Source organism: Mesoplodon mirus, assembly GCF_964341445.2.
Source record: "Mesoplodon mirus genome assembly, chromosome: 16".
Taxonomy (NCBI): domain Eukaryota; kingdom Metazoa; phylum Chordata; class Mammalia; order Artiodactyla; family Ziphiidae; genus Mesoplodon; species Mesoplodon mirus.
Window position 1 is genome coordinate 65,821,487 of NC_138992.1, and position 26,657 is coordinate 65,848,143.

A 26,657-nucleotide genomic window follows, 5' to 3' on the forward strand; every position below is an offset into this window, starting at 1 on the left:
CTCCTGAGTTGCCATGAAAGTCCTCAGGCCAGCTTAATATTGATCAAAGAGTTCCCTGCTGTGAATTAAGAATTGATACATCCTGACCACATTTCTACTCTTAGGATTAGAAGTATTTCTCTCTTTTCCTGGATTTATCTTAAACCTGGTTAAAGTTAATTCCCTTGGTTCTCTGAATTTTTTTATGACTCTGCAGGCTAAAGGCAATTTTAGATATTCCTACAGTAACCACCTGCTCAGTTGGCAAATGGTCAGGAATTTTTAAAAATAATAGTGGAGAGAGGGGGAAAGGAAGTTGTTGTTTAATGGGTAGAGATGTTCCGCATACCTGTTTCCCAGTGTGATTGTACTTAACCCTACAGAACTGTGTGCACTTAAAAATGGTGAAGATAGTTTAAAAAAATAATAGCAGAGTAAAAATTGTCATTCTTATCATACGTTATGCCACAAGAAGCCCCAGGCCCTTGTTGGGTACCTCAGAGCTTCAAGATCCTCCGAAGAAATCCACCTCTTTCTTTCCATACTTGTTTTTGTATAGAGTTCCAGGTTTGATTCTTGGATCTTTAACTACTGGTCAAACAAAAATTGGGCAGCATATTTCATCTGACAGGCATAGGCTCTGAAGCTGGGTTAAAAGAAAAATTGTGTATCTGCCCCTTGTAACAAGTTGCAATTTGTAAACCAAACCCCTTGATGTGGTGCAACAAAGCAATGCTTAATGATTCCAAACTCGGAGCCAAAACCTGCCCATTCTCCAGTAGTCCTCTTCCTGGAGACCAAGACATAAATGATTTCAAACAGCACACAGATAGATGATGGTTTCTATTTTGTTTAAGAAGATAGGTGTTTTTGCTATAGTGCAATATATGCATTCCATAAAGCCTTGCATTCTACAAAATTATATACTAAAAATAACAGGGCTTTTGAGAAAATTAGTGACAGACCATTCAAATCTATGCAACTTTGTATACAGAATACTAACAAAAACAACAAAATAAAATACTAGCATGATTTAAAAGGTATGTTAAATTCCTAATGAACAAATACTACATAGTTGATATAGGTATGGTAAATAGAGGTATTTATTGCAGGAAATAACAGTGGCTTGACGGAAAGGGGTGACCGGAGGGTTGAGGCCACTGAGCTTCAATAGTGACAAGGATAATATTCAGAAGTATCAGGGAAAACCAAACAAAGGGTACTTTCAAGGCTTCCCTGGTGGCGCAGTGGTTGGGAGTCCGCCTGCCGATGCGGGGGACACAGGTTCATGCCCCGGTCCAGGAGGATCCCACGTGCCACGGAGTGGCTGGGCCCGTGAGCCATGGCCACTGGGCCTGCGTGTCCGGAGCCTGTGCTCCGCAACGGGAGAGGCCACAACAGTGAGAGACCCGCGTACCGCAAAAAATAAAATAAAATAAAAATTTAAAAAAGGGTACTCTCAAGGCAAAGCAGTGGCCAAGCTGAGCCAAGTGTGAGAATATGGGGTGAATGGGATTTTGAACTGTCCTGAATTCCTCTGTGTCTTGCTGTGTTCCTCTGCAGAGTACACTTTATATTCAGCTCCTATTCCTTGTCAGCGTAAGACATTAATGCACTGGGAAAATCATATAGGAACCAATGCAAATTCAGTATTATTCTGACATTACCCTGCATTACTGCTATAGACTGAATGTCTGTGTGCCCCCAAAATTCGTATGTTGAAACCTAATCCCCAAAGTGATGGTATTAGAAGGTAGGGCTTTGAGGAAGTGATTGTCATGAGGGTGAAGCCCTCATGCATGGGATTAGTGAACTTGCCCTGAACACTCCCTTGCCCCTTCCACCACATGAGAACACAGCAAGAAGGCTATGAACCAGGAAGCAGGCTCTCACCAGACACCTAATGTGCTGGCACCTTGATCTTGGACTTCCCAGCTTCCAGAATTGTGAGAAATAAATTTCTGTTGTTTATAAGGCACCCAATCTATTATAGCAGCCCAAACTGACTAAGACAGTTACCAATCATGTTGAAGCTACTTTGAATTATGGAAATGCACATTATGCCAGAACAGACTGTGTCTGCATTTGAACATTTTCTGAAAATGCAGATAATGTGTAGATTTGACTCAGGACAAATTGAGAGTGGACTTGGTTCCTATCCTTGCATCAACAGCTGTATGCAAGTCCTTTTCTGCAGCCAAACAAATGAGTTTTCCTCTAAAACTGGTGCAAGATGTAACCTTTCTCCAAGAGTCACTGCAAATGAGTCACTGATTAAGTGCTACTAAGGGTTTCTTGATGTACAAAGTAAACAGAGAAAATTTCAGAGTCTTCAAAACTATAGTTAAATTTGGTGTTGTCATGAATGCCTACTTGAAAGAACAGTCCTAACAGGACTTTCATAAGGCATGGTCCTCAGAACAATTACTTCAGAATTGCCTAGTGCCCTTGTTGAAAAGTCAGATTCCCTTGGGCCAACCCAGGACCCTTGAAATTAGGATTTCTGGTCCGTAGGTCCCAAGAATCTTCATTTTGTCAAGATATCCATGAGGCTGATAAGTCGAATGCTCTCTAAAGTTTGAAAAGGCATTAGTATAATGGTTTCTTGCCAGATAATGCAAATGGACATAGTAGATAATAGCTGTTAAACAGTGTATTTTTCAAAGCAAGTATTACTTAGAATCTGATACATCCTTATGACAGGCACTGGATAGGAGGCAGCATTGCAAGAAAAGACTTAGGCTAGTGCTACCTGATACTGTTAGGGAATATTATACCTGAGACATGATCTTCAATGTGTACCTATTCCCTGACAGGGCATTCAGGGCTTCAAGTCTTTAATCCATTCTGAGTTGATTTTTGTGTAGGATGTAGAATAGTGGTCAAGTTTCATTCTTTTGCATGTGGCTGTCCAGTTTTCCAGCACCATTTATGGAAGAGACTATCCTTTCCCCATTGTACATTCTTGGCTCCTTTGTTGTAAATTAATTGACTGTATATGCATAGATTTATTTCTAGGCTCTCTATTCTGTTCTATTAATCTATGTCTGTTTTTATGCAATTTCATACTGTTTTATTACTATCTCTTTATAATATAGTTTGAAATCAGAAAGTGTGATGCCTCCAACTTTGTTCTTCTTTCTCAAGATTGCTTTTACTATTTTAAGTGTTTTGTGGTTCCATACAAATTTTAGGATTGTTTGCTCTATAAGAAAATTGCTATTGGAATTTCCTTAGGGATTGCATTGAATCTGTAGATTGCTTTGGGTAGTAAGTACATGTAAACAATATTAATTCTTCCAATCTATGAGCACAGAATATCTTTCCATTTATTTGTGTCTTCTTCAAATTCTTTCCTCGGTGTGTCTTTAGTTTTCAGTATACAGGTCTTTCATCTCCTTGTTCTAATTTATTTCTATTTATTTTGTTCTTTCTGATGAAGTTGTAAATGGAATTGTTTTAATTTCTCTTCCTGATAGTTCATTGTTACTGTATAGAAGCACAATTGATTTTTGTATCCTATAACTTTTCTGAGCTAGGTTATCAGTTCTAACAGGCGTTTGGTAGCATCTTTAGGGTTTTCTATGTATAATCTCATGTCATCTGTAAATAAAGACAGTTTCCTCTCTGATTTGGATGGGTGCCTTTTATTTCTTTTTCTTACCTAAATATAACTTTTTAATATTGGCCAGAGTCATGCAAACGAAACTATCACTTCAGGAATGAATGTTCTTAGTGGTATAAAAACTTAATCAATTGAACATTTGGAAATTTTTAATCCTTTAAAAAATTAACAGTTGTCTTCAATCCAAAAGAATTATACTTGGCTGTCAACGTGTCTAATCTTCCTAATTCTTTCCCTTCATACTCCTACAGCCATTTTCTTTTCCCAGTCAAATGATCTGACACCAAGATAGAGGCGTGGCAGTGAGGCTGTAAGGGCAAGCAGTCGCTCTTACCTCCCATTTCATTCAGGATATACAAAATTATGAGACAGAATGTTTTTTTGTTGCAGCCAAATAAGATTAACAAAAGCACCATTTCTATTACTATCAAAAGAAAATCTTACCTAAATTACCTATTGGGCCTAGAATAAGTCACTGTTGAGCTAGAAAGAGCACCCAGAAGAGCTAGCACTTACATTTACAAATACATATCTAAATCATCTAATTATTAAATCCAATATGCTCAGTCTCAAAAACTTCCAAATGCCCCTGTGCCTGGTTCCTATAAATACCCTTCTTTCCTCACTAATGAATTTAGAAAAAGATCAATAAAAGATGAATTTTATGATACTATTTGGTGAGCACCAGTTACAGGAAGGAGAGCAATAAATTATGAATGTAACAACAACGCGTGTAGTCCAGAACAGCTGATGGGAGCATACATTTACTTAAAGGGGTGAAAATGGGACGTGATTATGCACAATCCCAAAGCCAGTGAGCTCATTCGTCAAATATTAGGTGACCATATTTGTGAGGATTGATTTCTGGTCTCTTGATTCTGTTGCATTGGTCGATGTGTCTTTTTTATGCCAGCACCATTCTGTTTTGATTACTGTAGCTTTGTAATATAGCTTGAAATCAGTACATGTGATGCCTCCAGTTTTGCTCTTTCTCAAAATTGCTTTGGCTATTTGGGGTGTTTTGTGGTTCCATACAAATTTTAGGGTGGGCTGTTCTATTTCTGTGAAAAATGCCATTGGAATTTTGATTGGGATTACACTGTATCTACAGAAGGTTTGTGTGGTATGAACATTTTAACAATATTAATGGATGTTTTTCCAATTGTTTGTGTCATCTTCAATTTCTTTCTTCAGAGACTTGGCAATTTTCAATCTACAAATCTTATACTTCCTTAGTTAAATTTATTCCTAAGTGTTTTTATTATTTGAAACACTGTAAACAGAATTGTTTTCTTAATTTTTCTTTCCTATAGTTCATTGTTAGTGTATAGAATTCAACTGATTTTTATATATTTATTTTCTATCCTGCAACTTTACTGAATTTATTATTTCTAACAGTTTTTTTGGTGGGGTCTTTAGGAATTGCTCTATATAAGAGTATATCATCTGCAAACACACACAGTTTTACTTCTTCCTTTCCAATTTGAATGCCTCTTATTTTTCTTGACTGGTTTCTCTGGCTTGTACTATTTTGAATAGGAGTGGTGAGAATTTGTCTTGTTTTTGATCTTAGAGGAAAAGTTTTCAGCTTTTTGCTGTTGAGTGTAATGTAGGCTGTGGGTTTGTCATATATGACCTTTATTGTGTTGAGGTACATTCTTTCTATACCCAGTTTGTTGAGCATTTTTATCATGAAAGGATGTTGTCTTTTGTCAAATGCTTTTTCTGCATCTATTGAGATTATCATTTGATTTTTATTTTTTACTCTATTAATGTGGTGTATCTCATTAATTGATTTGTATATGTTGAGCCATCCTTGAATTCCAGGGTTAAATTCCACTTGACCATAGTGTATGATCCTCTTAATGTGCTGTTGAATTCAGTTTGCTAATATTTTGTTTATTTATTTATTTATTTATTTATTTTTCCGGTACGCGGGCCTCTCACTGTTGTGGCCTCTCCCGTTGTGGAGCACAGACTCCGGACGTGCAGGCTCAGCGGCCATGGCTCACAGGCCTAGCCGCTCTACGGCATGTGGGATCTTCCTGGACCGGGGCGCGAACCCGTGTCTCCTGCATCGGCAGGCGGACTCTCAACCACTGCGCCATCAGGGAAGCCCCAAGTTTGCTAATATTTTGTTGAGAAGTTTTACATCTGTATTCATCAGGGATATTGGCCTGTAGTTTTCTTTTCTTGTGGTATCAGTGTAATGTTGGCCTCATAAAATGAGTTTTAAACTTTTTCAGAGTTTGAGAAAGGTAAATGTTAAATCTTCTTTAAATGTTTGATAGAATTAACCAGTGAAACCATCTCATCCTGGGTTCTTCTATGTTGGGAGGTTTTTGATTACTGATTCAATTTCCTTACTAGCTATTGGTCTGTTCAGATTTTCTATTTCTTCATGATTCAGTCTTGGTAGGTTGTATGTTTCTAGGAATATATCAGTTTCTTATTTTTAACAAATCCATTTCTTATTTTTAACAACGAATATAACTGTTGTCCAATTTTTTGGTGTATAATTGTTCATAGGAGTCCCTTATGATCCTTTGTATCTGTTGTATTAGTTGTAAAATGTCCTCTTTCGTGTCTGAATTTACTTATATGAGTAAGTAAAATAAAGTCTTTTCCTTAGTCTAAAAAAACCTATTTAGGGTTTCCCTGGTGGCACAGTGGTTGAGAGTCCACCTGCCGATGCAGGGGACATGGGTACATGCCCCGGTCCGGGAGGATCCCACATGCCACGGAGCGGCTGGGCCCGTGAGCCATGGCCGCTGAGCCTGAGCATCCAGAGCCTGTGCTCTGCAAAGGGAGAGGCCACAGCAGTGAGAGGCCTGCGTACCACAATAAATAAATAAACAAACAAACAATTTAGACTTCTATCTTTTTTTCTTAGTGTACCTAAAGTTTTGTAAATTTTACTTATCTTTTTTAGAAAAAAACTTCTCAGTTTCAGTAATCTTAGCTATTGTTTTTCTGGTCTCTCATTTATTTTTCACTCTGGTCATTATTTCCTTTCTTCTGCTTACTTGGGGCTTAATATTTTCTTCTTTTTCTAGTTCCTTGAGTTGCGAAGTTGTTTGAGATCTTTTTTCTTAATGCAGGCATTTATCAATATAAATTTCTATCTTGCAAATGCTTGTATCATCCCATAGGTTTTGATATATTGTGTTTCCATCTTTGTTTGAAGATACTTTAAAATACCCTTTGATCTCCTCTTTGACCCGTTGGCTCTTCAGGATTGTGTTGTTTAATTTCCACACTTGTGAGTTTTCCAGTTATCCTCCTGGTATTGATTTCTAGTTTCATATCATTGTGTTCAGACCAGATGTTTGGTATGATTTCAATCTTCTTAAATTTGCTAAGACTTGTTTTGGGGCATCATCTATCTTGGAGAATGCTCCATGTGCACTGGAGAAGAATGTGTATTCTGCTGCTGTTGAATGAAATGTCTGTTAGGTCCATTTGGTCTAAAGTATGGTTTAAGTCCCATGTTTTATTGTTGATTTTCTGTCTGGATGATATAGCCATCATTGAAAGTGGAATATTAAAGTCCCTTACTATTATTGTATTGTTGACTACATAGTCTCCCTTCAGGTTCATTTGTATTTGCTTAATATATTTAGATCTGATGATATGTATATATATTTATAAATGCTATAACTTCTTGATGAATTGACCCCTTACCATTATATAATGATGTTGTCTCTTGTTACCATTTTTAATTTAAAGTCTATTTTGTCTGATTATAAGTATAGGTACCCCGAATCTCTTTTGTTTTTAACTTTCATGGAATATCTTTTTCTATCTCTTCCCTTTGAGTTATATGTGTCCTTAAGCTGAAGTGAGTCTCTTGTAGGCAGAATATAGTTGGTTCTTGTTTTGTATCCTTCACTTACTTTATGTCTTTTGATTGGAGAATTCAACACATTTACATTTAGAGTAATTATTAATATATAAGGATTTACTAATGCCAACTTAAATATTTTTATGGCTATTTTGTGGTTCCTTCATTCCTTTATTTCTCTCTTGGTGCCTTCTTATGTGAATTGATGATTTTTCCATAGTGGTATTTTTTTATTTCCTTCTCTTTATCTCTTGTGAATGTATTGTAGTTTTTGTTTTGTGGTTACTGTGAGACTTATATAAGACACTATATATACCACAGCCTATTTAACTCTGATAACAATTCAACTTCAATAACATACAAAAACTACCCTTTTACTCCCCGTTTTTATGTTTTTGATGTCATAATTTACATCTTTTTATATTCTGTATCCATTAAGAAACTGTAGCTATAGCCCTTTTTAACACTCTTTTCCTTTAACCTTTACCCTAGAGTTAAGTAGTTAACATGCCACTATATTACAGTATTAGAGCATTCTGAATATGACTATAAGCTTACCTTTACCATTGCTGTTGTATGTTTTCATGTTTCTAATTATCATCCTTTCATTTCAGCTTGAAGAACTTTCAGCATTTCTTGTAAGGCAAGTTTATTGATGATGAATTCCCTCAGCTTTTGTTTATTAGGGAAAGTCTTTATTTGGCCTTCATTTCTGAAGGACAACTTTGCTGGGTAGAGTATTCTTGGTTGACAGTTCCTTTCTTTCAGCACTTTGCATATAACATCCCATTCTCCTCTGATCTGCAAGTTCTCTGCCACTGATAGCCTAATGGGGATTCCCTTTGATGAGAGAATTTTTTCTCTTGCTGCCAAAATTTTCTCTGTCTTTGATTTTAGTTTTCTTACAATGTGTTTTGGAGAAGAGCTTCTTGGATTGAAATTTTGGCATGACCTATTTGCTTCATGAACTTCGATGTCCAAATTTCTCCGTAGGTTTGGGACATTCTCAGCTATTATTCTTTAAATAAGCTTTCTTCCCCTTTTTCTGTCTCATCTCCTTCTGGGACTCCAGTGATGTGTTCATTATTTCTGTTTTATGGTGTCCCATAAGTCCTGTAGGCTTTTTTTTTTTTTTTTTTTGCTCTTCTAAGTGGATAACTTCAGATGACCTGTTTGTAGCTCACTGATTCTCTCTTCAGTTTGGTCAAATCTAATGTTAAAACTCTCTGTTCTTTAGTTCAGTCATTGTATTCTTCAGCTCCAAATTTTCTGTTGGTTCTTTTTTGTTTTCTACTTTACTAAACTTCTCATTTTGTTCTTGTATTGTTTTTTCTGATGTTAAATTGTTTGTGATCTTTTGTAGCTCTCTAAGCATTTTTAGAATAATTGTTTTGAATTCTTTGTCAGGCAATTCCTGAATCTCCATTTCCTTGGGGCCAGTTACTGGAGGTTTACTATATTCCTTTGGTGGAGTCATGATTCCCTAATTCTTTGTGATCCCTGTAGCCTTGCATAAGTATCTGCACATTTGAAGGAGCCATCACTTCTAGATTTTGTGGACTGACTTCCCTAAGGGAAGACTTTCACCTGCAGGTGGGGGCATGCTGTGATGCTAGGGTTTTATGGTACAGGGTGCAACTGTGGGGACATGTAGTGGTCCCAGGTCCAGGGGTATATGATGGCTCTTCAGCTCAGACCACTGAGGTCCAAAGCATCAACAACTGTGTGGTCCTTTGCAAACACTTGTGGGGGGTTCATGGCGGCTGCAAGGGCTGTTGGGGTCCTTGGCAGCCCCTCCAGGTCCAATGGCTATAGATCAGGGCAAGAAGCATTGGTGACCAGAGCAGGTGGTATGCACACACTCAGCTGTGGGGACCGACTGCAGGTGCCTGTGTAGTAGCAGGGACTGGATGCAGATATACTTGTAGTAATAGGGGCCAAGACAGGCAGCAAGGATCAGGGTTAACCATAAGCTTACTGGAAACTACAGGAGCCCTGGTTGTTGGTGTGCCCTCCAATCACTACACAATCTCCCCCTGGGTGTGTGCACTGCCGTGAGGCTGGTGACAGGGTTGGGCGAGGCAGGTGTGCAGCTGGAGAAGCTAACTACAGGTGAGCATCATGGTGCAGGCCAGTGACAGAAGACAGGGTCTGAACTGGGCCCACAGGCAGTTGCAGGGGCCCTAGCTATACAATCTCCCTCAAGGTGGGCACACTGCAGTGGAACCTGGTAATGAGCGTCAGTTCAGTTGCATGCAAGTGCCCAGCTGGAGGGGCAGCCCTGAGGACATGCACAGTAGTGGGGGTCAGCCACAGGGGTCAAAGCAGGTCAAATGTTTGTACTTGCACAGCCACAGAGGCCTGAGCTGACTGCTGGTACACCCCCAGGCTCTGCCAGGATTGGAGGTAGGGGGTAGGGAGAGGGGGAACTCAGACAGCTGACATCAGCAAATATGAATACCTTTGGGGCAAAAGCTGTTGAAATGTGCAGGAGGTCTGTGGCAGCTGTGTTGGCCACTGGTTCCTTCTTCAGTGGCAATTCCTACTCAGTTTCTCTTTAAAGAGGTCACTGTGAACCATGATCACTCCCACTACATGGCTGCTAGCAGTAGCCCCTATTTTTCTTCCTTGTTCCTAGCCCTCGCTATACGTTTCAGTTTTGCCAGTCTGGGTAAGGTGAAACTGAAGCAGAGCCTTCGTGTAGTGCCCCAAAGACTGCAGAAGCTGGTTGCTTGCCTTGCTCTTCCTTTCCTACCAAGGGGAATGCTTTCTAACTGGGCTGTTCCCTCTTGGTACTGAGCAATGCTCATTTGGGGGATAGGATGATGCAGGCAAAATGAAGCTGTCTTTCTTTTCTTCTTGTGCAGTTATTCTCCGTTTTTTTTTTTTTTTGGTTCCACTGTGTTGCTGAAACTTCTTAAGTAGACTCCAAATCTCACCCAAAGCTGTTTTTATTCGTGGATATCTAATTGTTGATCTTTGTTGGAGGATGGGGGCTGGGGTCTCCTATGTCACCATTTTGGTAATATCACCTATACCTACTAATCTATATAACCTGCTTTTTCACTTAATGTTATTTTTGTGAAGATATTTCAAGGCTGAGCAAAACACATTTACATTGATGTGTGTGTATATATTTACTTTGATATTATATCTCTAAATGCTGCTAATCTTTAAGTTTCATGGTTTACCTGTATTGACTCTCTTGCCTTCTCTGTATACAGTGATTTGTGAATAATGACAGTCTTGTTTCTTCGGGTTCTTAGCCTTCTTTTTTTTCTTCTTTATTCTTTTGCTGGCAGTGACCCTCAGTATGAGAGTCTGTGGAACTGGCGTTAAAGTACATTTACTTTGTTTCTGACTTTAAAATGAATGCTTCTAACACTACTCTTGTATACAGATGCTTGCTGAAGATTTTTGGTAGATACTCTTTAATAGCCTAAGGAAGTACACTTTTTCAGTACTAATTTCTACAGATACTTTTTTTTCTGAGTGTATTGATATGATCATATGGCTTCTTTTCTTTAATACATTACTACTAATATGATGAAATACACTAATAATGTTAAACTAATATTGCATTCAGTAGTGATGTTAATACCTTTTTCCTATATTTAGTTTGCTAACATACATTTCTAGGGTTGGCACCTATGTTCATAAGTAAGATTGGCTTATAATCGTTTTCCTCAGGCTATTACTTTCTTGCTGCTAATATTGGTCATTTGAACCTTCATTCTTTTGTTCTTAAGCAGATGTGCTAATAATTTTTCTATTTTAAATGTTTCAAAGACCAGTTTTTGGTTTTCTTGATCCTCACCATTACTTTTGTTTTCCATTTTATCAATTATCCTTTTTATTATGCCTTGTATTCTATTTTTTTGTATTACTATTTTTCTAACTTCTTGATTTAGACATATGACTCATCAATTTCTCATCTTTATTCTTCTGTAACAGGATCATTTAAGGTCATAAATTTCTCTCTTAGAAATGTCCTATTTAGTTTTGATTTGGTCCTAATTTTACTACAGTGTCTTCTTTAACCCACAAGTTATTTAAAGTCTGGTTTTTTTTTGTTTTTTTTGCAGTATGCGGGCCTCTCACTGTTGTGGCCTCCCCCGTTGCGGAGCACAGGCTCCGGATGCGCAGGCCCAGCGGCCATGGCTCACGGGCCCAGCCGCTCTGCGGCATATGGGATCCTCCCAGACCGGGGCACGAACCCGTATCCCCTGCATCGGCAGGCGGACTCTCAACCACTGTGCCACCAGGGAGGCCCTAAAGTCTGTTTTTTAATTTCTAAATGTAGATATCTTTTGTCATTGATTTCTAAATTTAATTACACTGTAATCAGAGAACATTTGTTTGACATGAATTCTCTGACATTTGTTAAAACTTATTTTGTAGCCTCGTATTGAGTTAATTTTCAAAAAAATTCTAAGTGTGCTTGGGAAGCAATTATGATCTTTTGGTCACTGCGATATAATGGAAGATTTATAATTTAAAATCCTGATGATATTGTCCATTTTTGCCATATTTTGATACTGTTTTACTGGATACACTCAGATTGTAGTATTTCTATCTTCCTGGTATATTGAGCATTTTATCAGTATAGATGGATGTGCATATGTACATACATATGTATATAGATACAGATAGACATATTTTTATATTTGTACACTATATATAGTGATATACATATTACTATATTATCCCCAAAAGTAGTTTTGCCCTAAATGCTTTGCTATTAATATAGTTCTACCAGCTTTTTTTTCTTATTTGTATGGGATATATCTTTTTCCATTCTTTTGTTTTCATTGTTTTTATTTTATGTCACTTGTAACCAGTACTGAGGAGAATACTTTTTATTATTCAATATTCATGCTCTTTTAAACTGGTGAATGTAATCCTTTTTAGAAACTATTTTTTTCTGATGCGTTTTTCTGTGTTTTTGTAGACACTTTCCCTCCCTTGAAGCTCCTTTACCTTTCCCCTGTTAATAACGTAATTGTCTTAAATATTCCATCTGTATGCAGTGATAACCACATCAAAGTATCTCCAAGAGTCCTTCATTTCCTTTCTTTTTCAGGAAATTGCTCTAGCCGTTCTTTTAGATACTAGGAAGATCTTGAGTCGAATAATCCTGCTGTGTGTTGAATATATTGGCTTTTACTTACAGCGGATACCTCACTCATGTGTTTTATAATTGTTTTTCACGGGCTCTCCTTCAACAAGGTTTCAGATGAAAGAATTCTGCGTGGCCTGGCTTGAGGGTACATCTTTGTCTGGAGGGGTTTTGCATTTATTACCACAAACTGCCTCCTTATCAAATCTTACTGGTGTGTAGTTGCTTTGTTTTGTTTTAATTCCTACTCTTTCACTGAGGCTATTGCCCTTTGAAGTTCTAGTTTTACACTAGAACCTCAGTTCCAGCTCCAAACTTTGGGCCCCAGGTCTCAACCTTTTTCCCTGTATGGTTGTGACAGATTCCCACAATTCTGAACCTGAATTACCATTATAACTCACGTGCACACAGCCCTGGCATTTTTTCTTTATTTTAGGCTACTGGGAATTTCCCTTATGTTTGTGGGGGAGCTCCACTCTACTTTTAAAGGAATGTTAATTATATTTTATTACGTATTCTAGGTGTCTTGCAGCAGAAGAGTGTTGAAGTTTTCTAGTTCTCTCTATTGCTGGAAATGTTAAGTCCCGTGGCTCGTTGGTCATTAGCGTAAACTGTCTAAAAGCTTTTAAGATCTTTTCTTTATTCCTGGTATTCTGAAATTTTATGATGATGTAATTTGGCGTGGGTCTATTCATTGTGCTTTCAGTAACCCCTTTTAATCTGGAAATTCATGATTTTCAGTTCTGAAAATTCTTGTATAAATGATCTGATAATGTTCTCCCTTCTACTCTGTCTTTATGACTCTCATTCATCAGATGTTGGACTTATGATTTAATTTCTTTTCTTACATTTTCTCTATTTGCCATCTTTTTACCATTTTGTGCTTCATCTTGGGAAATTTTCTCAACTTTGTTTTCTAATTATTCTATTGGATTATAAATTTCTGCTCTTTTTTATTCTCTAATTGTTCCTTTTTTAAAGCATTTTGCTACCAGGGCTACCAGGCCCTGCCTCAGGGGGACGCTGCCGGGTCACCAGGCTGCTAACCTGGTGAGCAGGTTAGCACCTCGCACTAATAGGCTAGAGGGAGGACCCCAAAATGGAGTTTGCCAGCAGCCGTGTCCTTGTGGTACCATGAGCTTCCCAAAAGGGCTGCCATCAGTATCTGTGTCCCCAGGGGGAGTCTCAGTCACACTGACCTTCAAATCCAGACAGTCTGGGGCTCATCTTCCTTTGCAGGAGCCCAGTGTGAGGCTCAGACCCCTTGTTCCTTGAGAAGAACCCCTGCAATCGTGATTTTCCTCCTGGTTGTGGGCCATCTACCCAGGGGTGCAGTCTTGACTATACTGCACCTCCATCCCTCCTACCGTCTCATTGTGGTTCCTTCTTTATACCTTTAGTTGTGGCAAATCTTTTCTGCTAGTCTTCAGGTCATTCTCATCCATAGCTGCTCAGTAAATAGTTGCAATTATGGTGGTCCCTTGGGAGGGGGTGAGCTCAGGGTCTTCCTACTCCACCATGTTGGCCACCCATATGCTTTTCAGATAACAATAAGAGCAAAGTTAATAGCTTTCAAGCTGTCACTGTGTGCCAGACTCTCTGCTATGTGTTTTACTTCTAATATTCCAGTTAATCTTAAAAACAAAAAACCTGTGGGTAGGTTTTAAAATGATCTTCACAGTACAGATGAGGAATCTAAGGCTCAGAAGTGTTAAAACCTCACCCAAAGTCACGCAGTCGATACTGCAGAGCTAGCATTCCATCCCAGAGCCGTTGGATTCCCAAGTCTGTGCTGTTGACCTTTACACTAAACTGCCTCCACCTCTTAAATAAATCTGGCTGTGACTGGTAGTCATATAAGGAAAGGAATGCATGGGAACAACCACCAGCTTCCAAGGCCAGAAGGCTCTGCAAAGGAGCATCCTTTCCTTGGAATATCAGATGGCTATTTGCAGTGAAGACCTGACACGGTTGGCAAACAGCCTTAGGCCATCCTGACCAGGCCGGTGATACTTTGTCATCATAATCCAGGGTCACCCAATCCAGGGTCAGTTCAGAATCACTTCATCCAGATGGGATCAGGCTCTACAGAAATGATTAATGGTAACCTGCCCATGGTGGGCTGATTAGAACTTTGAAATACCTGCATATATAATTCTTAGGGCAAAAAGCCCCTAACAGGACAGACCAGGATGTGAGACCCACCAACCAGACTGTCTCAAACACTAAGTCTGGAAGGTGCTTCGTATTCTGAGATAGTCTCAGGAAATCCTGGAGACACTTACCCAGCCAGCAAATTATGGGCACTGGAGTTAGGCATATCCTGTGTCACCGTCTGGTAGCTGTGCATCCTTGGAAAAGTGACTTCACTCCTATGAACCTGAGTCTAGAAACACCTATAAAGTGGGTCGTACTTTACAAATCTCACATGAGTATTACTGTCCGCTATATCTTGATACAGGCATCTGCCTGCCACCCAGACTGAAATATCCATGTTACTTATCCAAGCACCCCTTCCCTAAAATATTACTGGAGAACAATACAATTCATTTTAATTTACTTTCCTAATATCAAAACAAAATACAGTTCCTGATTTTTGCTAATTCTTTTTTGTTGGTTTCTTTTAGACGAACTGTTTTCTGATGACGTTTCCTAGGAAGCCTTCTCCAGGTCAGGCCATAGGGTCTGTTTCTTCCATGGAATTTTCCTATGGGGAAGCTACTCTCTCTACTCTCTTCTGTGGGATGAGGGTTCTTATTTTAGCATATGCCCCAGAAAACAGCACTTACACACTCATCACCAGAGTGGTTGTTCAGATATTTCAGGTCCCTGTGGTTCTCCACCCTCTAAATAGAGCACTGCTTCCTCATCTCCACAGGTATTAGGTGATACACCTTAATATCAAAATCTGTCTCTGTAATGGGTTTAGAGGCAAAGATGATTAAAGGATTAGAAAATCTAACAGGTAGAGAAAAGTGCTTTATCTCACAAGGGCAAGAAATCAGCCATTCCTCACTGAAAAATGGAACAAGAAAAAATGAAAAGTGTGCTGCGGTGTAAAGGATTAAGAAAATGTCTGACAATCTTGTCAAATGTGAATATGAGTTAAATTAGGATAGTGTCGACTCTCCTCTTTGGGAAACATAAAAGATGTCATTTAGATGCATCAAATGGGGACAGTTGGGTCCAGTCCTAGATGTATCCTTGCCCAAGGGCTGACAGATGGATCAAATGACCTCTCAGCATCCCTCCCAGCCCCACATTTGTGCTATGCTTGTTGGATTAGCATGTTAGTTGAGTCAGAGTTGCCCTTGCAGGTTAGCGGAGGAGTAAGCTTCTTGAAAGAAAAACAGGTAAATTCATTGTCCCCACAATAAATGCCTCTCTACCCTGTTCCAGATGAAATTATACCACCAGGGGTGTATTTCCTTCAGTACCGAAATATTTTCGGTCTTCTAGAGTTCCCTAACAGAATGCGGACACTGACACCTAAGTAAAGATGAAGTAACTAAACTTTATCAGATAAGGTCTTAGCAGAGATCAAGATCCTACAGCAGACCAAGACGGGAAACGCAGGAAGAGGGAGTCCCAAATAGGAGACGTAGGCGTGACTGCACAGGCAAACTGTGCCGTATTGAAAATGTAGCTCTTGGCTTGTGCGGAAGATGGGGCGGTCCTCCATCCCCACTGAATTCAGTCATTCTTTCAATGACTGTGCAGCTCCTACCAGGCGTGGAGCACTAGACAAGCCCTGGGAACACTGCTGTAAGCCAAACATGGTTCCAGCATTCCTACAAAACACTGAACACGTGATGAACGTGTGGTCAGTTACCCTGTGGGGTCTACACTCATGCAGCAAATAACGACTGAGTTGCTGATGTGCACAAGGCATCATTTCGGGCGCTTGGAATGGGGTGGTAACCAAGTGGACAAATCCTTTGCCCTCGTGGAGCTTACATTCTGGTAAGAGGCAGTTACGTGATGAAAGAAGCATGAGGTGCTCTAAGAACTATGACAAGGAGCCCTACCCTAGCTAAGTCCCCCCCGAGAAAGGCATGTTTCTACTGACATGTGAAGGCTGAGGAGGAACGGGTGAACAGGCATAAAGTCGTGGGGGGAGGTGGCATCAGGAGAATGCTCCATTTAAAGTTACCAAACGTTGTCAAGCTACCATGATTTGCTTGTATAGTAGGATGAAGGGTCACTTATATCTTTCTCTTTCTTACTGGTATTCAAATATTTGTGCAATAAATAACTTTAAGCAGTATCAAAGTCATACTTAAAACTATTTTACCTCATTTTTATCTTGTGACTTTAATGGATTGGTCTTTAAACTATTACTTGTAAACGATCACATTCTATATGGCTGTCATATAATTTGGACACTAAACAAAATCAACTAGGAGTTTTACCCTGATGATGTAAGCATTGAGTCTAATTCTAAAATGTGTTTGGTATTGCTGTATGCAAACAAGACAACATGTTTGACATTGTGACATGGATCTTTCCCCACCTACGTTGAATATGAATTATAGGTTGGTTCCTGCACTACAGGTGGACCTGTGGCAGCCCAGCAGTATCTCCCAGATATCAGAGGGAACAGTTACTGATGTCCATATTCCCCACAATGGTTCCCGAGCCCTGTTAGCCTTCCTACAGGAAACCAACATCCAGTACAAGTAAGCATGCTTTTTCCTTGCTTAATTCATTTGTACTCAGTTGAACTGAATGATAACTGTATTCAGGTTATACATTAAGTGCCAACAACTATGTTTCAGGTTCTATTTTTCACATTGGGGAAACCAACATGAATTTAACAGTTATATTTGCCTTTCATGAGCTTCTTATTAGTGTAATGGGGGAGGGGGAAGCAACCATACTTCCCTGTCATTTCACCATTACCTGTAAGTAATCAAACATGGAAGCATTTCACTGTGTGAGGAAAGGAGAGTAGCTTATCCATGCCTACAAGGTGGATAGGGAGACAGGGACAGAAAAAAGCCAGACTCTGCAGGAGCTGTGTTAGGCAAAGGATGAGACTCAGGACCTTGAAGGCAGAGGGGACAATGCAAGCAAAGGCAAGAAGCAGCATAGTATGTGTGCAGGGAACTGGTATAAGTTGGGGAGCAGAAAGAAAAGATGCTGGAGAAGTGGGGGGAGGCCAGGTTGTGGGCAGCCTGCTGTTCAGGTAGGAGCTCAGACCTCATCTTATGGGTGATGCTGCACAACTGGAGGATGTCAGCAAGGGAACCACAAGTAAGTGGGCGGAGGAGCAGTACGAGGCTACAGGAGTGATCCAGATGAGAGAGAACGAGACCCCTGAGTCAAGACCAGAGTCCTGGAATCGAGAGAGAACTCCAAAATATGGTTCAGAAGCAAAACCACCTGGACTCTGCACTTGTTTGGATGGAGGAGGAATCAGGGATGACTCCAAGTCTTCTGTCTTTGGTGACTGAATAGACAGATTTGGATATTTTGAGGGTTTTGTTTTTTTGTTTTTTTAAGTGGTAAGAATGGAACAAGTGGAAAATAGTCGCAGGAGTCAAAGAAGAAACAAAAACCTTTTGAGAGAAAGGATGTCAGTGGCACCAAGTGCTGCAGTGATATCCTGCCAGAAAAGGATCGATCAGTTTCCTTTGGATTTGATGATGGAAATTGCACTGGTAACTCTAATGTAGCATTAGATTGTTAGGAGCAGAAGACAGAAAAGTGAACAGGACGTGAGAACATGGAGCAGTAGAGCAGACTATTCTACTGCTCTTAGAGGTTACAATAGGGAGAGAGGCAGAGAGTGAGGAGGGACTACAGGAAGATGCTACATCAGTGGATGCTTGAGACGTGGCATGTTAGGGTAAGGAGGCAATTTGGGCCTGTAGGCTGAGGGGAAGGACCAGCAAGGAAGGAGACATTGATGATGCAGGAAAGCATACACAGGTAAGGGAGGGGGTTTGAACACTAGTGAAAGATAGCTTATCCTATAAGACCAAAGAGGTAACTATGGATCTAGTTAAGATTGTGGAGAAGAGAGTCAACAAGTTTAAAGAGATCATAACTGACAGCCAAATTATCTGGATGAAGTGAGAAGCAAAATTTATCTACTCAGAGTAAAGAAATAGGCATTAAAGAGTGTTGCGAGAGAACAATCGGGGTAAGAACCAATAATAGTGGTGGTTGCAGAGAAGAGAGATTGCAGTACTGATACAGAGTTGAGGTTTTGTTGGCTAGGACCACAAAAAGATGAGGGTGGAGGGAAGTTGAGGTTCCTAGTGAGATACCAGCTCAAGTATTCATCCATGGGGTCTAGTCTGGACAGGAAGGGAGGAGAGTCTAGGAAGAATGATGGGACGAGACGGGAGAATCAAGGGTATTAAGATCCTTATATTTAATAACAGGTGTGAGGGCAACAAACTGGAAGGAAGAAGTTTTGATAAAGTGTAGGCTATTGGATGTTAATAGTTCTGGGGAAGAACATTTATGGCTGGCGACAAGATTATAGGGGTAGCAATGAAGGAGATGGCTGAGGTGGAGGTCATTGAGGCTGATGCAGTCAAGGATGAGTGGGCTAGCAATTATACTCCAATAAAGATGTTATAAATAAATGGAAGGGAAAGGGAAAGGAAGAATGAGTGGGCTTAATCACCAGAAAACCATCCCAGCAGTCTTGAATCTCCTTGGCTTATGGCTAGATTAGAGGTGGAGGGAGAGAATGTACTCCTGGGACAAGAAATACCAGCTTGGAGGTAAGCAACCAGGAATGGCCTGATGCTGAAGGGAGGATGAGCTTTTCCTGGAAGTTAGAAGATTAATGGGGCAGCACCCATGGGAGCCCAGGAGGATGCTGACCTCCCTCCCTTCTGGCTCCGTGGTCAGAGAAGTGGGAGAAGAGACAGCCACGGAAGAATCTGTGTCCTTGAGAAAGTCTGGTTTCTCTTGGGGCAAGAATATGAGAAGAGAGAGTTCTCTGAAGAGACTGGAGGATGTAGGAATTTTATTTACAATCGAAGAGGGATTCCAACAGGCACAAGGCAAAAGGATGTGGTGAAGAGATGGAGAGTCAGTGTAGAATCTGTGGGGGAGAAACACAGGCTAGTGAATTAGTGAGAAGGGAATGAGTGAGTTACCTTCTGTTTGTAACCCTAGGATTTCAGGGCTGAGAGGCATGAATGTAAATGACTAACCTCAACTACTCCAACTTTTCAGCAAGTGGTTGTACTGCCAAAACTGGCAGAAAGATCCCTGATGATGTCTGGCGAGGTCTGGGAAGGGTTCATGGCTCTGAGTCAATGGTGAGAACCCTAGTCTCGGTGGAAGGTTGGGCCAAGGGGTGCAAAGGAGCTGTGACATCCCTCCCTGGTCCACACAAATACCTACCTTCCAGAGACATATTTACAGGCTTATTAAAATACTTCTAGGCTTTTTGCAGAAAGGTATTTTATCTGTGTTTCTAGAACAGGGTAGAGTCAAAGCTGTGCATAAAACTCTTGTTCATATTGAACACATTTTAGTCATTGCTGTAGCTTTGAAAGCATGCTTTGATTCTCTGAATGCCTTTCAGGGAAGTGCTTATATATCTATAGGTCCTCAGTAAAAACTCACATGCCTCATTAATTATTATTTGGAAGAAAAGAATATACCAGTTATTAATTATTATTTAGAAGAATATACCAGTTATTTTAACAAGTGTCTGTTTCCTGCCATTCAATATAGGTCATGTGGAACTGGTACAGAATCAAATATCACCCTTTATTCCACAGAGAAGAGAGTCTAAAAAACGAGTGTTTTAAACCAGTTGTCTCCTCATGGAGAGTACTCATTTAGAATTATTCATTTCGTTGTTCCCAAGATAATAACAGAGAACAGTCAGTTAAGTTCCACGGAGCTGGTAGGTAGAGATCATTTTAATTGACTTTTAGTATTGTAGCCAGGGGTATTTTCAAAAGATGATCATTTACTCTGTACAACTGTACATAATGTATAGTTACAGTCACCTTTATGGAACCGCATGTGTCTGGCCCCAGGTGATCCAGCCCTCTTAACGATATGACATAGGAGATGACTCCTTTTGCCATAAAAAAATTTCAAACATTTTGAAAATTAAATACCTTTAAAATTTCAAATTTTGACCACCTCCCCTTCTCCTCCCTGGAAGCTTTGGGGAGGTAGTTTTGTACTAAGTGATGACATCACTTGGAGAGTCCTTAATAGATCTAGGAGTCGCTATTTTAGGAGTGCATACAGTTGGGGTAGAAATAATAACCAGCCATAAGGAACTAAGAAACTACAACAGTTTAAAAAAGCCATTTTGGGGCTTCCCTGGTGGCGCAGTGGTTGGGAATCCACCTGCCAATGCAGGGGACACGGGTTCGTGCCCCGGTCCGGGAAGATTCCACATGCTGCGGAGCGGCTGGGCCCGTGAGCCATGGCCGCTGAGCCTGCCCTCCGCAACGGGAGAGGCCACGACAGTGAGAGGCCCACGTACCACAAAAAAAAAAAAAAAGGCCATTTTGGGCTCCATTTCCTGGGCTTTTCGTCAACTCACTGGTTTCCAGTTGCCTACTTGACAAGGACCAAGCAGGCAGACCTGGTGTGACAGCCCAGCAGTCAGGAAGCTGGCGAGTAGACCCTGGAGTTCTGAGTCCGGCCACCTGACTGCCTCTAAACAGTCACACCTCTGCATCCTCGACATGCCACAGCCACAGCAGCAGGAGACGGCCTCTGCCTCGTTCTTAACTTCCTGTCTTGTGAGAGTTCACAGATTTGTACCCAGAACCACAGGTGCAAGAGAGTCGAGGAAAAGTACTTTTCAGCTTCCTAGCCCTTTCAGCACAGGAAGTCCAAAGAGGGCATAGGCATAAATGCTGAGAGGCAGTTGACCACATCCAGTAGACACACTCAAGAGAGAGAGGAAGCAAGGACCAGCTGTATTCTAATACTCTCTTCCACTTTTATCTAGGATAGAACCTAAGAGGACTGACAGCCATCAGTTTCCAGATTAATTAGCCTAAATTACTGGTTTCCAGATGTTAGCCTGACAATATATTAAATCACCTGGTGAGCTTTTTAGAAAGGCCCAATACCTATGCACAGGAGATTCTTGTCTAAGTAAGGCTCAGTGTGGCATATTTTTTTAAAGCTCATGGGTGATTTTAAAGCAGCCCATCTTGAGAATCACTGGCCTAAATGAATGGATGAATACTGGGGATCCAAAGGCCAGCTCTATTTAGGGCACTTGGAATCTTTAAAATAAAACTGAGAAGCTTAAGAGTTGATTCATCAAAGAAACTAATACCCAACTAGAGTGATGCCACAACCTCAGACTCTAAAACTTCATCATTTACTTTGGTTAAAACACTAGCAAACTTGACTAGAAAATACTAAGGTAAATATTTTGTAGGAGCAATTATCCATTAGAATTATTTTGACAGTTCATTTCGTTATATAATTAGTAATATGTTTATCATTATCTGTTGATAAATGACTTAAGAATCTAATCAATTAAGGAGCATAGTTTTTCATACTGAAACTCCTGAGAAAATATTAGCTTTCTAAGGGGTACAGTGGTGGTTCTACCAAGAGTTTCCAAACAAGCAGATGAATCAGCATCAGAACTTTCTGGTGATGAATATGAGGAATTGGTCTTACCTTGAGGGGAAACAAGTTATCTGTGCTTGTTTATACTGGGTTGGCCAAAAAGTTCGTTCACATTTTCCTGATGTTGCAGGAAAACCCGAATGAACTTTCTGGCCAGCCCAGTATTTAGAAAGTCTGTCCATTTTGGAAATAATGCAAAAGTAATACACTAGAGCTCAATTTTGTAAACATGCTGTAAAGGTTTTTATAATTTTGAAAACTTTTTTGTATGTATTCATTTATCTTTTTAAACTGGAAATTCAGAAGGAGATTCTTCTGTAGGTTGCTGGTTATGGCAAATCTATTTATTTTTTTTCCCCTTACTTTCCTGAAATAGAGAAAAGTAGCCAGGAGAAATGGATAGATGGTACTGGCGAGGGAAAGACAGCTGGAAATTGCCTACTGTAACTGGAATTTGTTGACAGTTTATAACCAACCAACTCAGCCATAATCAAATTCGCATTTTTCTTGACCACCCCAGATTCGCACACAACACAAGAAGACTGGGCGTTGATGAAGAAGTTCATTTGGTTCTTTACACCCACGCTGGCAATATTGTAAAGTTCTTTAATCCATACAAACCTACTTTCATCTGTAACTCCTTTCTTTGAGGGAAGAAAGAACTAATGCAGATCGTATTCAGACTGACAATCTAAACTCCACTCATATTTTGAGCCATGGCAAGCAGCTACCAAGCGAATTTACCAACGTGGTGCCACCACACCTTACCTTGATTTTTAATATGTTTGTAATTTTAAAGGTTGAAAATTGAAACAAAAAGAACAGTAAGCTGATGATAAATTCCAGATTAAGTGCTTTGTCCACCGTGGGTCCTTGGTAAATAACAAATGAGTATATCAAAAGGAATTTCCTACACCCAGCATGACCCTAAGTAAATTTACTTCCTTTGAGGACCAAAAAGTATTTATTCAAGTAATTCAAGATAATTTTTTTACTAAGTGGCTTACATAGGTCAACTTTGAAACTCATTTAAAAATGCCATTACACGTTCTTTTAATGGCACTGAAACCACCAAGCCACAGGTTCTTCGGAAAGATAAAATATGAAAGCAAAGTTTTTTAGCTACCTTCCAGGCCCAGGAAAAATCACTGAGAGTCTCTTTAACATCTTTACGTAAAGGAGTGAGCACCTTGTTACTTCATGGCTCTAGTTAGAGGAGATTGGTGAGTACTGGGGTGACAAGCCTATATCTAGCTCAGGGGTCTCATCAAGAACACCAGTCCACCAGTCCCTCCCATCAGGAAACTTACACAAGCCTCTTAGATAGCCTCATCTACCAGAGGGCAGACAGCAGAAGGAAGAAGAACTACAATCCTGCAGCCTGTGGAACAAAAACCACATTCACAGAAAGATAGACAAGATGAAAAGGCAGATGGCTATGTACCAGATGAAGGAACAAGGTAAAACCCCAGAAGAACAACTAAATGAAGTGGAGATAGTCAACCTTCCAGAAAAAGAATTCACAGTAATGACAGTGAAGATGATCCAGGACCTCGGAAAAACAATGGAGGCAAAGATCAAGAAGATGCAAGAAATGTTTAACAAAGACCTAGAAGAATTAAAGAACAAACAGAGATGAACAATACAATAATTGAAATGAAAACTACACTAGAAGGAATCAATAGCAGAATAACTGAGGCAGAAGAATGGATAAGTGACCTGGAAGACAGAATGGTGGAATTCACTGCTGCAGAACAGAATAAAGAATAAAAAGAAATGAAGACAGCCTAAGAGACATCTGGGACAACATTAAACGCAACAACATTCTCTTTATAGGGGTCCCAGAAGGAGAAGAGAGAGAGAAAGGACCAGAGAAAATATTTGAAGAGATTACAGTCGAAAACTTCCCTAACATGGGAAAAGAAATAGCCACCCAAGTCCAGGAAGCACAGCAACTCTCATACAGGATAAACCCAAGGAGAAACATGCCAAGACACATAGTAATCAAATTGACAAAAATTAAAGACAAAGAAAAATTACTGAAAGCAAGGGAAAAATGACAAATAACATACAAGGGAACTCCCATAAGGTTAACAGCTGATTTCTCAGCAGAAACTCTACAAGCCAGAAGGGAGAGGCATGATATACTTAAAGTGATGAAAGGGAAGAACCTACAACCAAGATTACTCTACCCAGCAAGGATCTCATTCAGATTCAAAGGAGAAATCAAAAGTTTTACAGACAAGCAAAAGCTAAGAGAATTCAGTACCACCAAATCAGCTCTACAACAAATGCTAAAGGAACTTCTCTAACTGGGAAACACAAGAGAAGAAAAGGACCTAAAAAAACAAACCCCAAACAATTAAGAAAATGGTAACAGGACAGACATACCAATAATTACCTTAAACGTGAATGGATTAAATGCTCCAACCAAAAGACACAGGCTTGCTGAATGGATACAAAAACAAGACCCATATATATGCTATCTACAAGAGACCCACTTCAGACCTAGGGACACATACAGACTGAAAGTGAGGGGATGGAAAAAGATATTCCATGCAAATGGAAATCAAAAGAAATAGGGAGTAGCTATACTCACATCAGATAAAATAGACTTTAAAATAAAGAATGTTACAAGAGACAAGGAAGGACACTACATAATGATCAAGGGATCAATTCAAGAAGAAGATATAACAATTATAAATATATATGCACCCAACATAGGAGCACCTCAATACATAAGGCAACTGCTAACAGCTATAAAATAGGAAATCGACAGTAATACAATAATAGTGGGGGACTTTAACACCTCACACCAATGGACAGATCATCCAAAATGAAAATAAGGAAACAGAAGCATTAAATGACACAATAGACCAGATAGATTTAATTGATATTTATAGGACATTCCATCCAAAAACAGCAGATTACACTTTCTTCTCAAGTGCACACAGAACATTCTCCAGGATAGATCACATCTTGGGTCACAAATCAAGCCTCAGTAAATTTAAGAAAACTGAAATCATATGAAGCATCGTTTCTGACCACAACACTGAGATTAGAAATGAATTACAGGGAAAAAAACATAAAAAACACAGACACATGGAGGTTAAACAATACGATACTAAATAACCAAGAGATCACTGAAGAAATCAAAGAAGAAATCAAAAAATACCTAGAGACAAATGACAATGAAAACACGACAATGCAAAACCTATGGGATTCAGCAAAAGCAGTTCTAAGAGGGAAGTTTATAGCTATACAAGCCTACCTCAAGAAACAAGAAAAATCTCAAATAAACAATCTAACCTTACACCTAAAGGAACTAGAGAAAGAAGAACAAACAAAACCAAAGTTAGCAGAAGGAAAGAAATCATCAATGTCAGAGCAGAAATAAATGAAATAGAAACAAAACAATAACAAAGATCAATAAAACTAAAAGCTGGTTCTTTGAGAATATAAACAAAATTGATAAACCATTAGCCAGACTCATCAAGAAAAAGAGGGAGAGGACTCAAGTCAATAAAACTAGAAATTTAAAAAAAGTTACAACAGACACCACAGAAATACAAAGCATCATAAGAGACTACTACAGGCAACTCTATGCCAATAAAATGGACAACCTGGAAGAAATGGACAAATTCTTAGAAAGGTATAACTTCCAAGACTGAACCAGGAAGAAATAGAAAATATGAACAGACCAATCACAAGTAATGAAATTGAAACTGTGATTAAAAATCTTCCAACAGGGGCCCGGAGGAAGATGGCGGAAGAGTAAGACGCGGAGATCACCTTCCTCCCCACAGATACATCAGAAATTCATCTACACGTGGAACAACTCCTACAGAACACCTACTGGACGCTGACAGAAGACCTCAGACCCCCCAAAAGGCAAGAAACTCCCCACATACCTGGGTAGGGCAAAAGAAAAAAAACGAATAAATAGAGACAATAGGATAGGGACGGGACCTGCACCAGTGGGAGGGAGCCGTGAAGGAGGGAAGGTTTCTACACACTACAAGCCCCTTCGCGGGCGGAGACTGCAGGTGGCGGAGGGGGAAAGCTTCGGAGTAGCGGAGAGCACAGCAACAGGGGTGTGGAGGGCAAAGCGGAGAGATTCCGCCACAGAGGATCGGTGCCCTCAGGCACTCACCAGCCCGAGAGGCTTGTCTGCTCGGCCGCCGTGGCGGGGGGGCTGGGAGCTGAGGCTCGGGTATCGGCTTTCAGTCAGAGAGCAGGGAGAGGACTGGGACTGGCGGCAGGAAGAGAGCCTGAAGGGGTTAGTGCACCACGGCTAGCCCGGAGGGAGTCCGGGGAAAGGGTCTGGAGCTGCCGAAGAGGCAAGAGACTTTTTTCCCTTTTGTTTCCTGGTGCGCGAGGAGAGGACATTAAGAGGGCTGCTTGGGGAAGCGCCGGAGACAGGCGTGAGCCGTGGGTAAGGCGCGGACCTCGGAGACGGGCGTGGGCCACCGGCGCCGCCGCCGCCGTCGCCGCGGCCC

The 26,657-nt window shown here is 40.2% G+C and overlaps 1 protein-coding gene across 1 annotated transcript in view; it reads left to right on the plus strand.

Annotated features, from left to right (window-relative positions):
• CPA6 (carboxypeptidase A6) overlaps positions 1-26,657 on the plus strand; it is a 273,469-nt gene that overhangs the window by 162,152 nt on the left and 84,660 nt on the right. Inside the window, exon 3 of the mRNA XM_082600904.1 lies at positions 17,122-17,246. Within this exon, the coding sequence (XP_082457030.1) occupies positions 17,122-17,246 (125 nt within the window). The remainder of the gene's footprint in view (positions 1-17,121; positions 17,247-26,657) is intronic.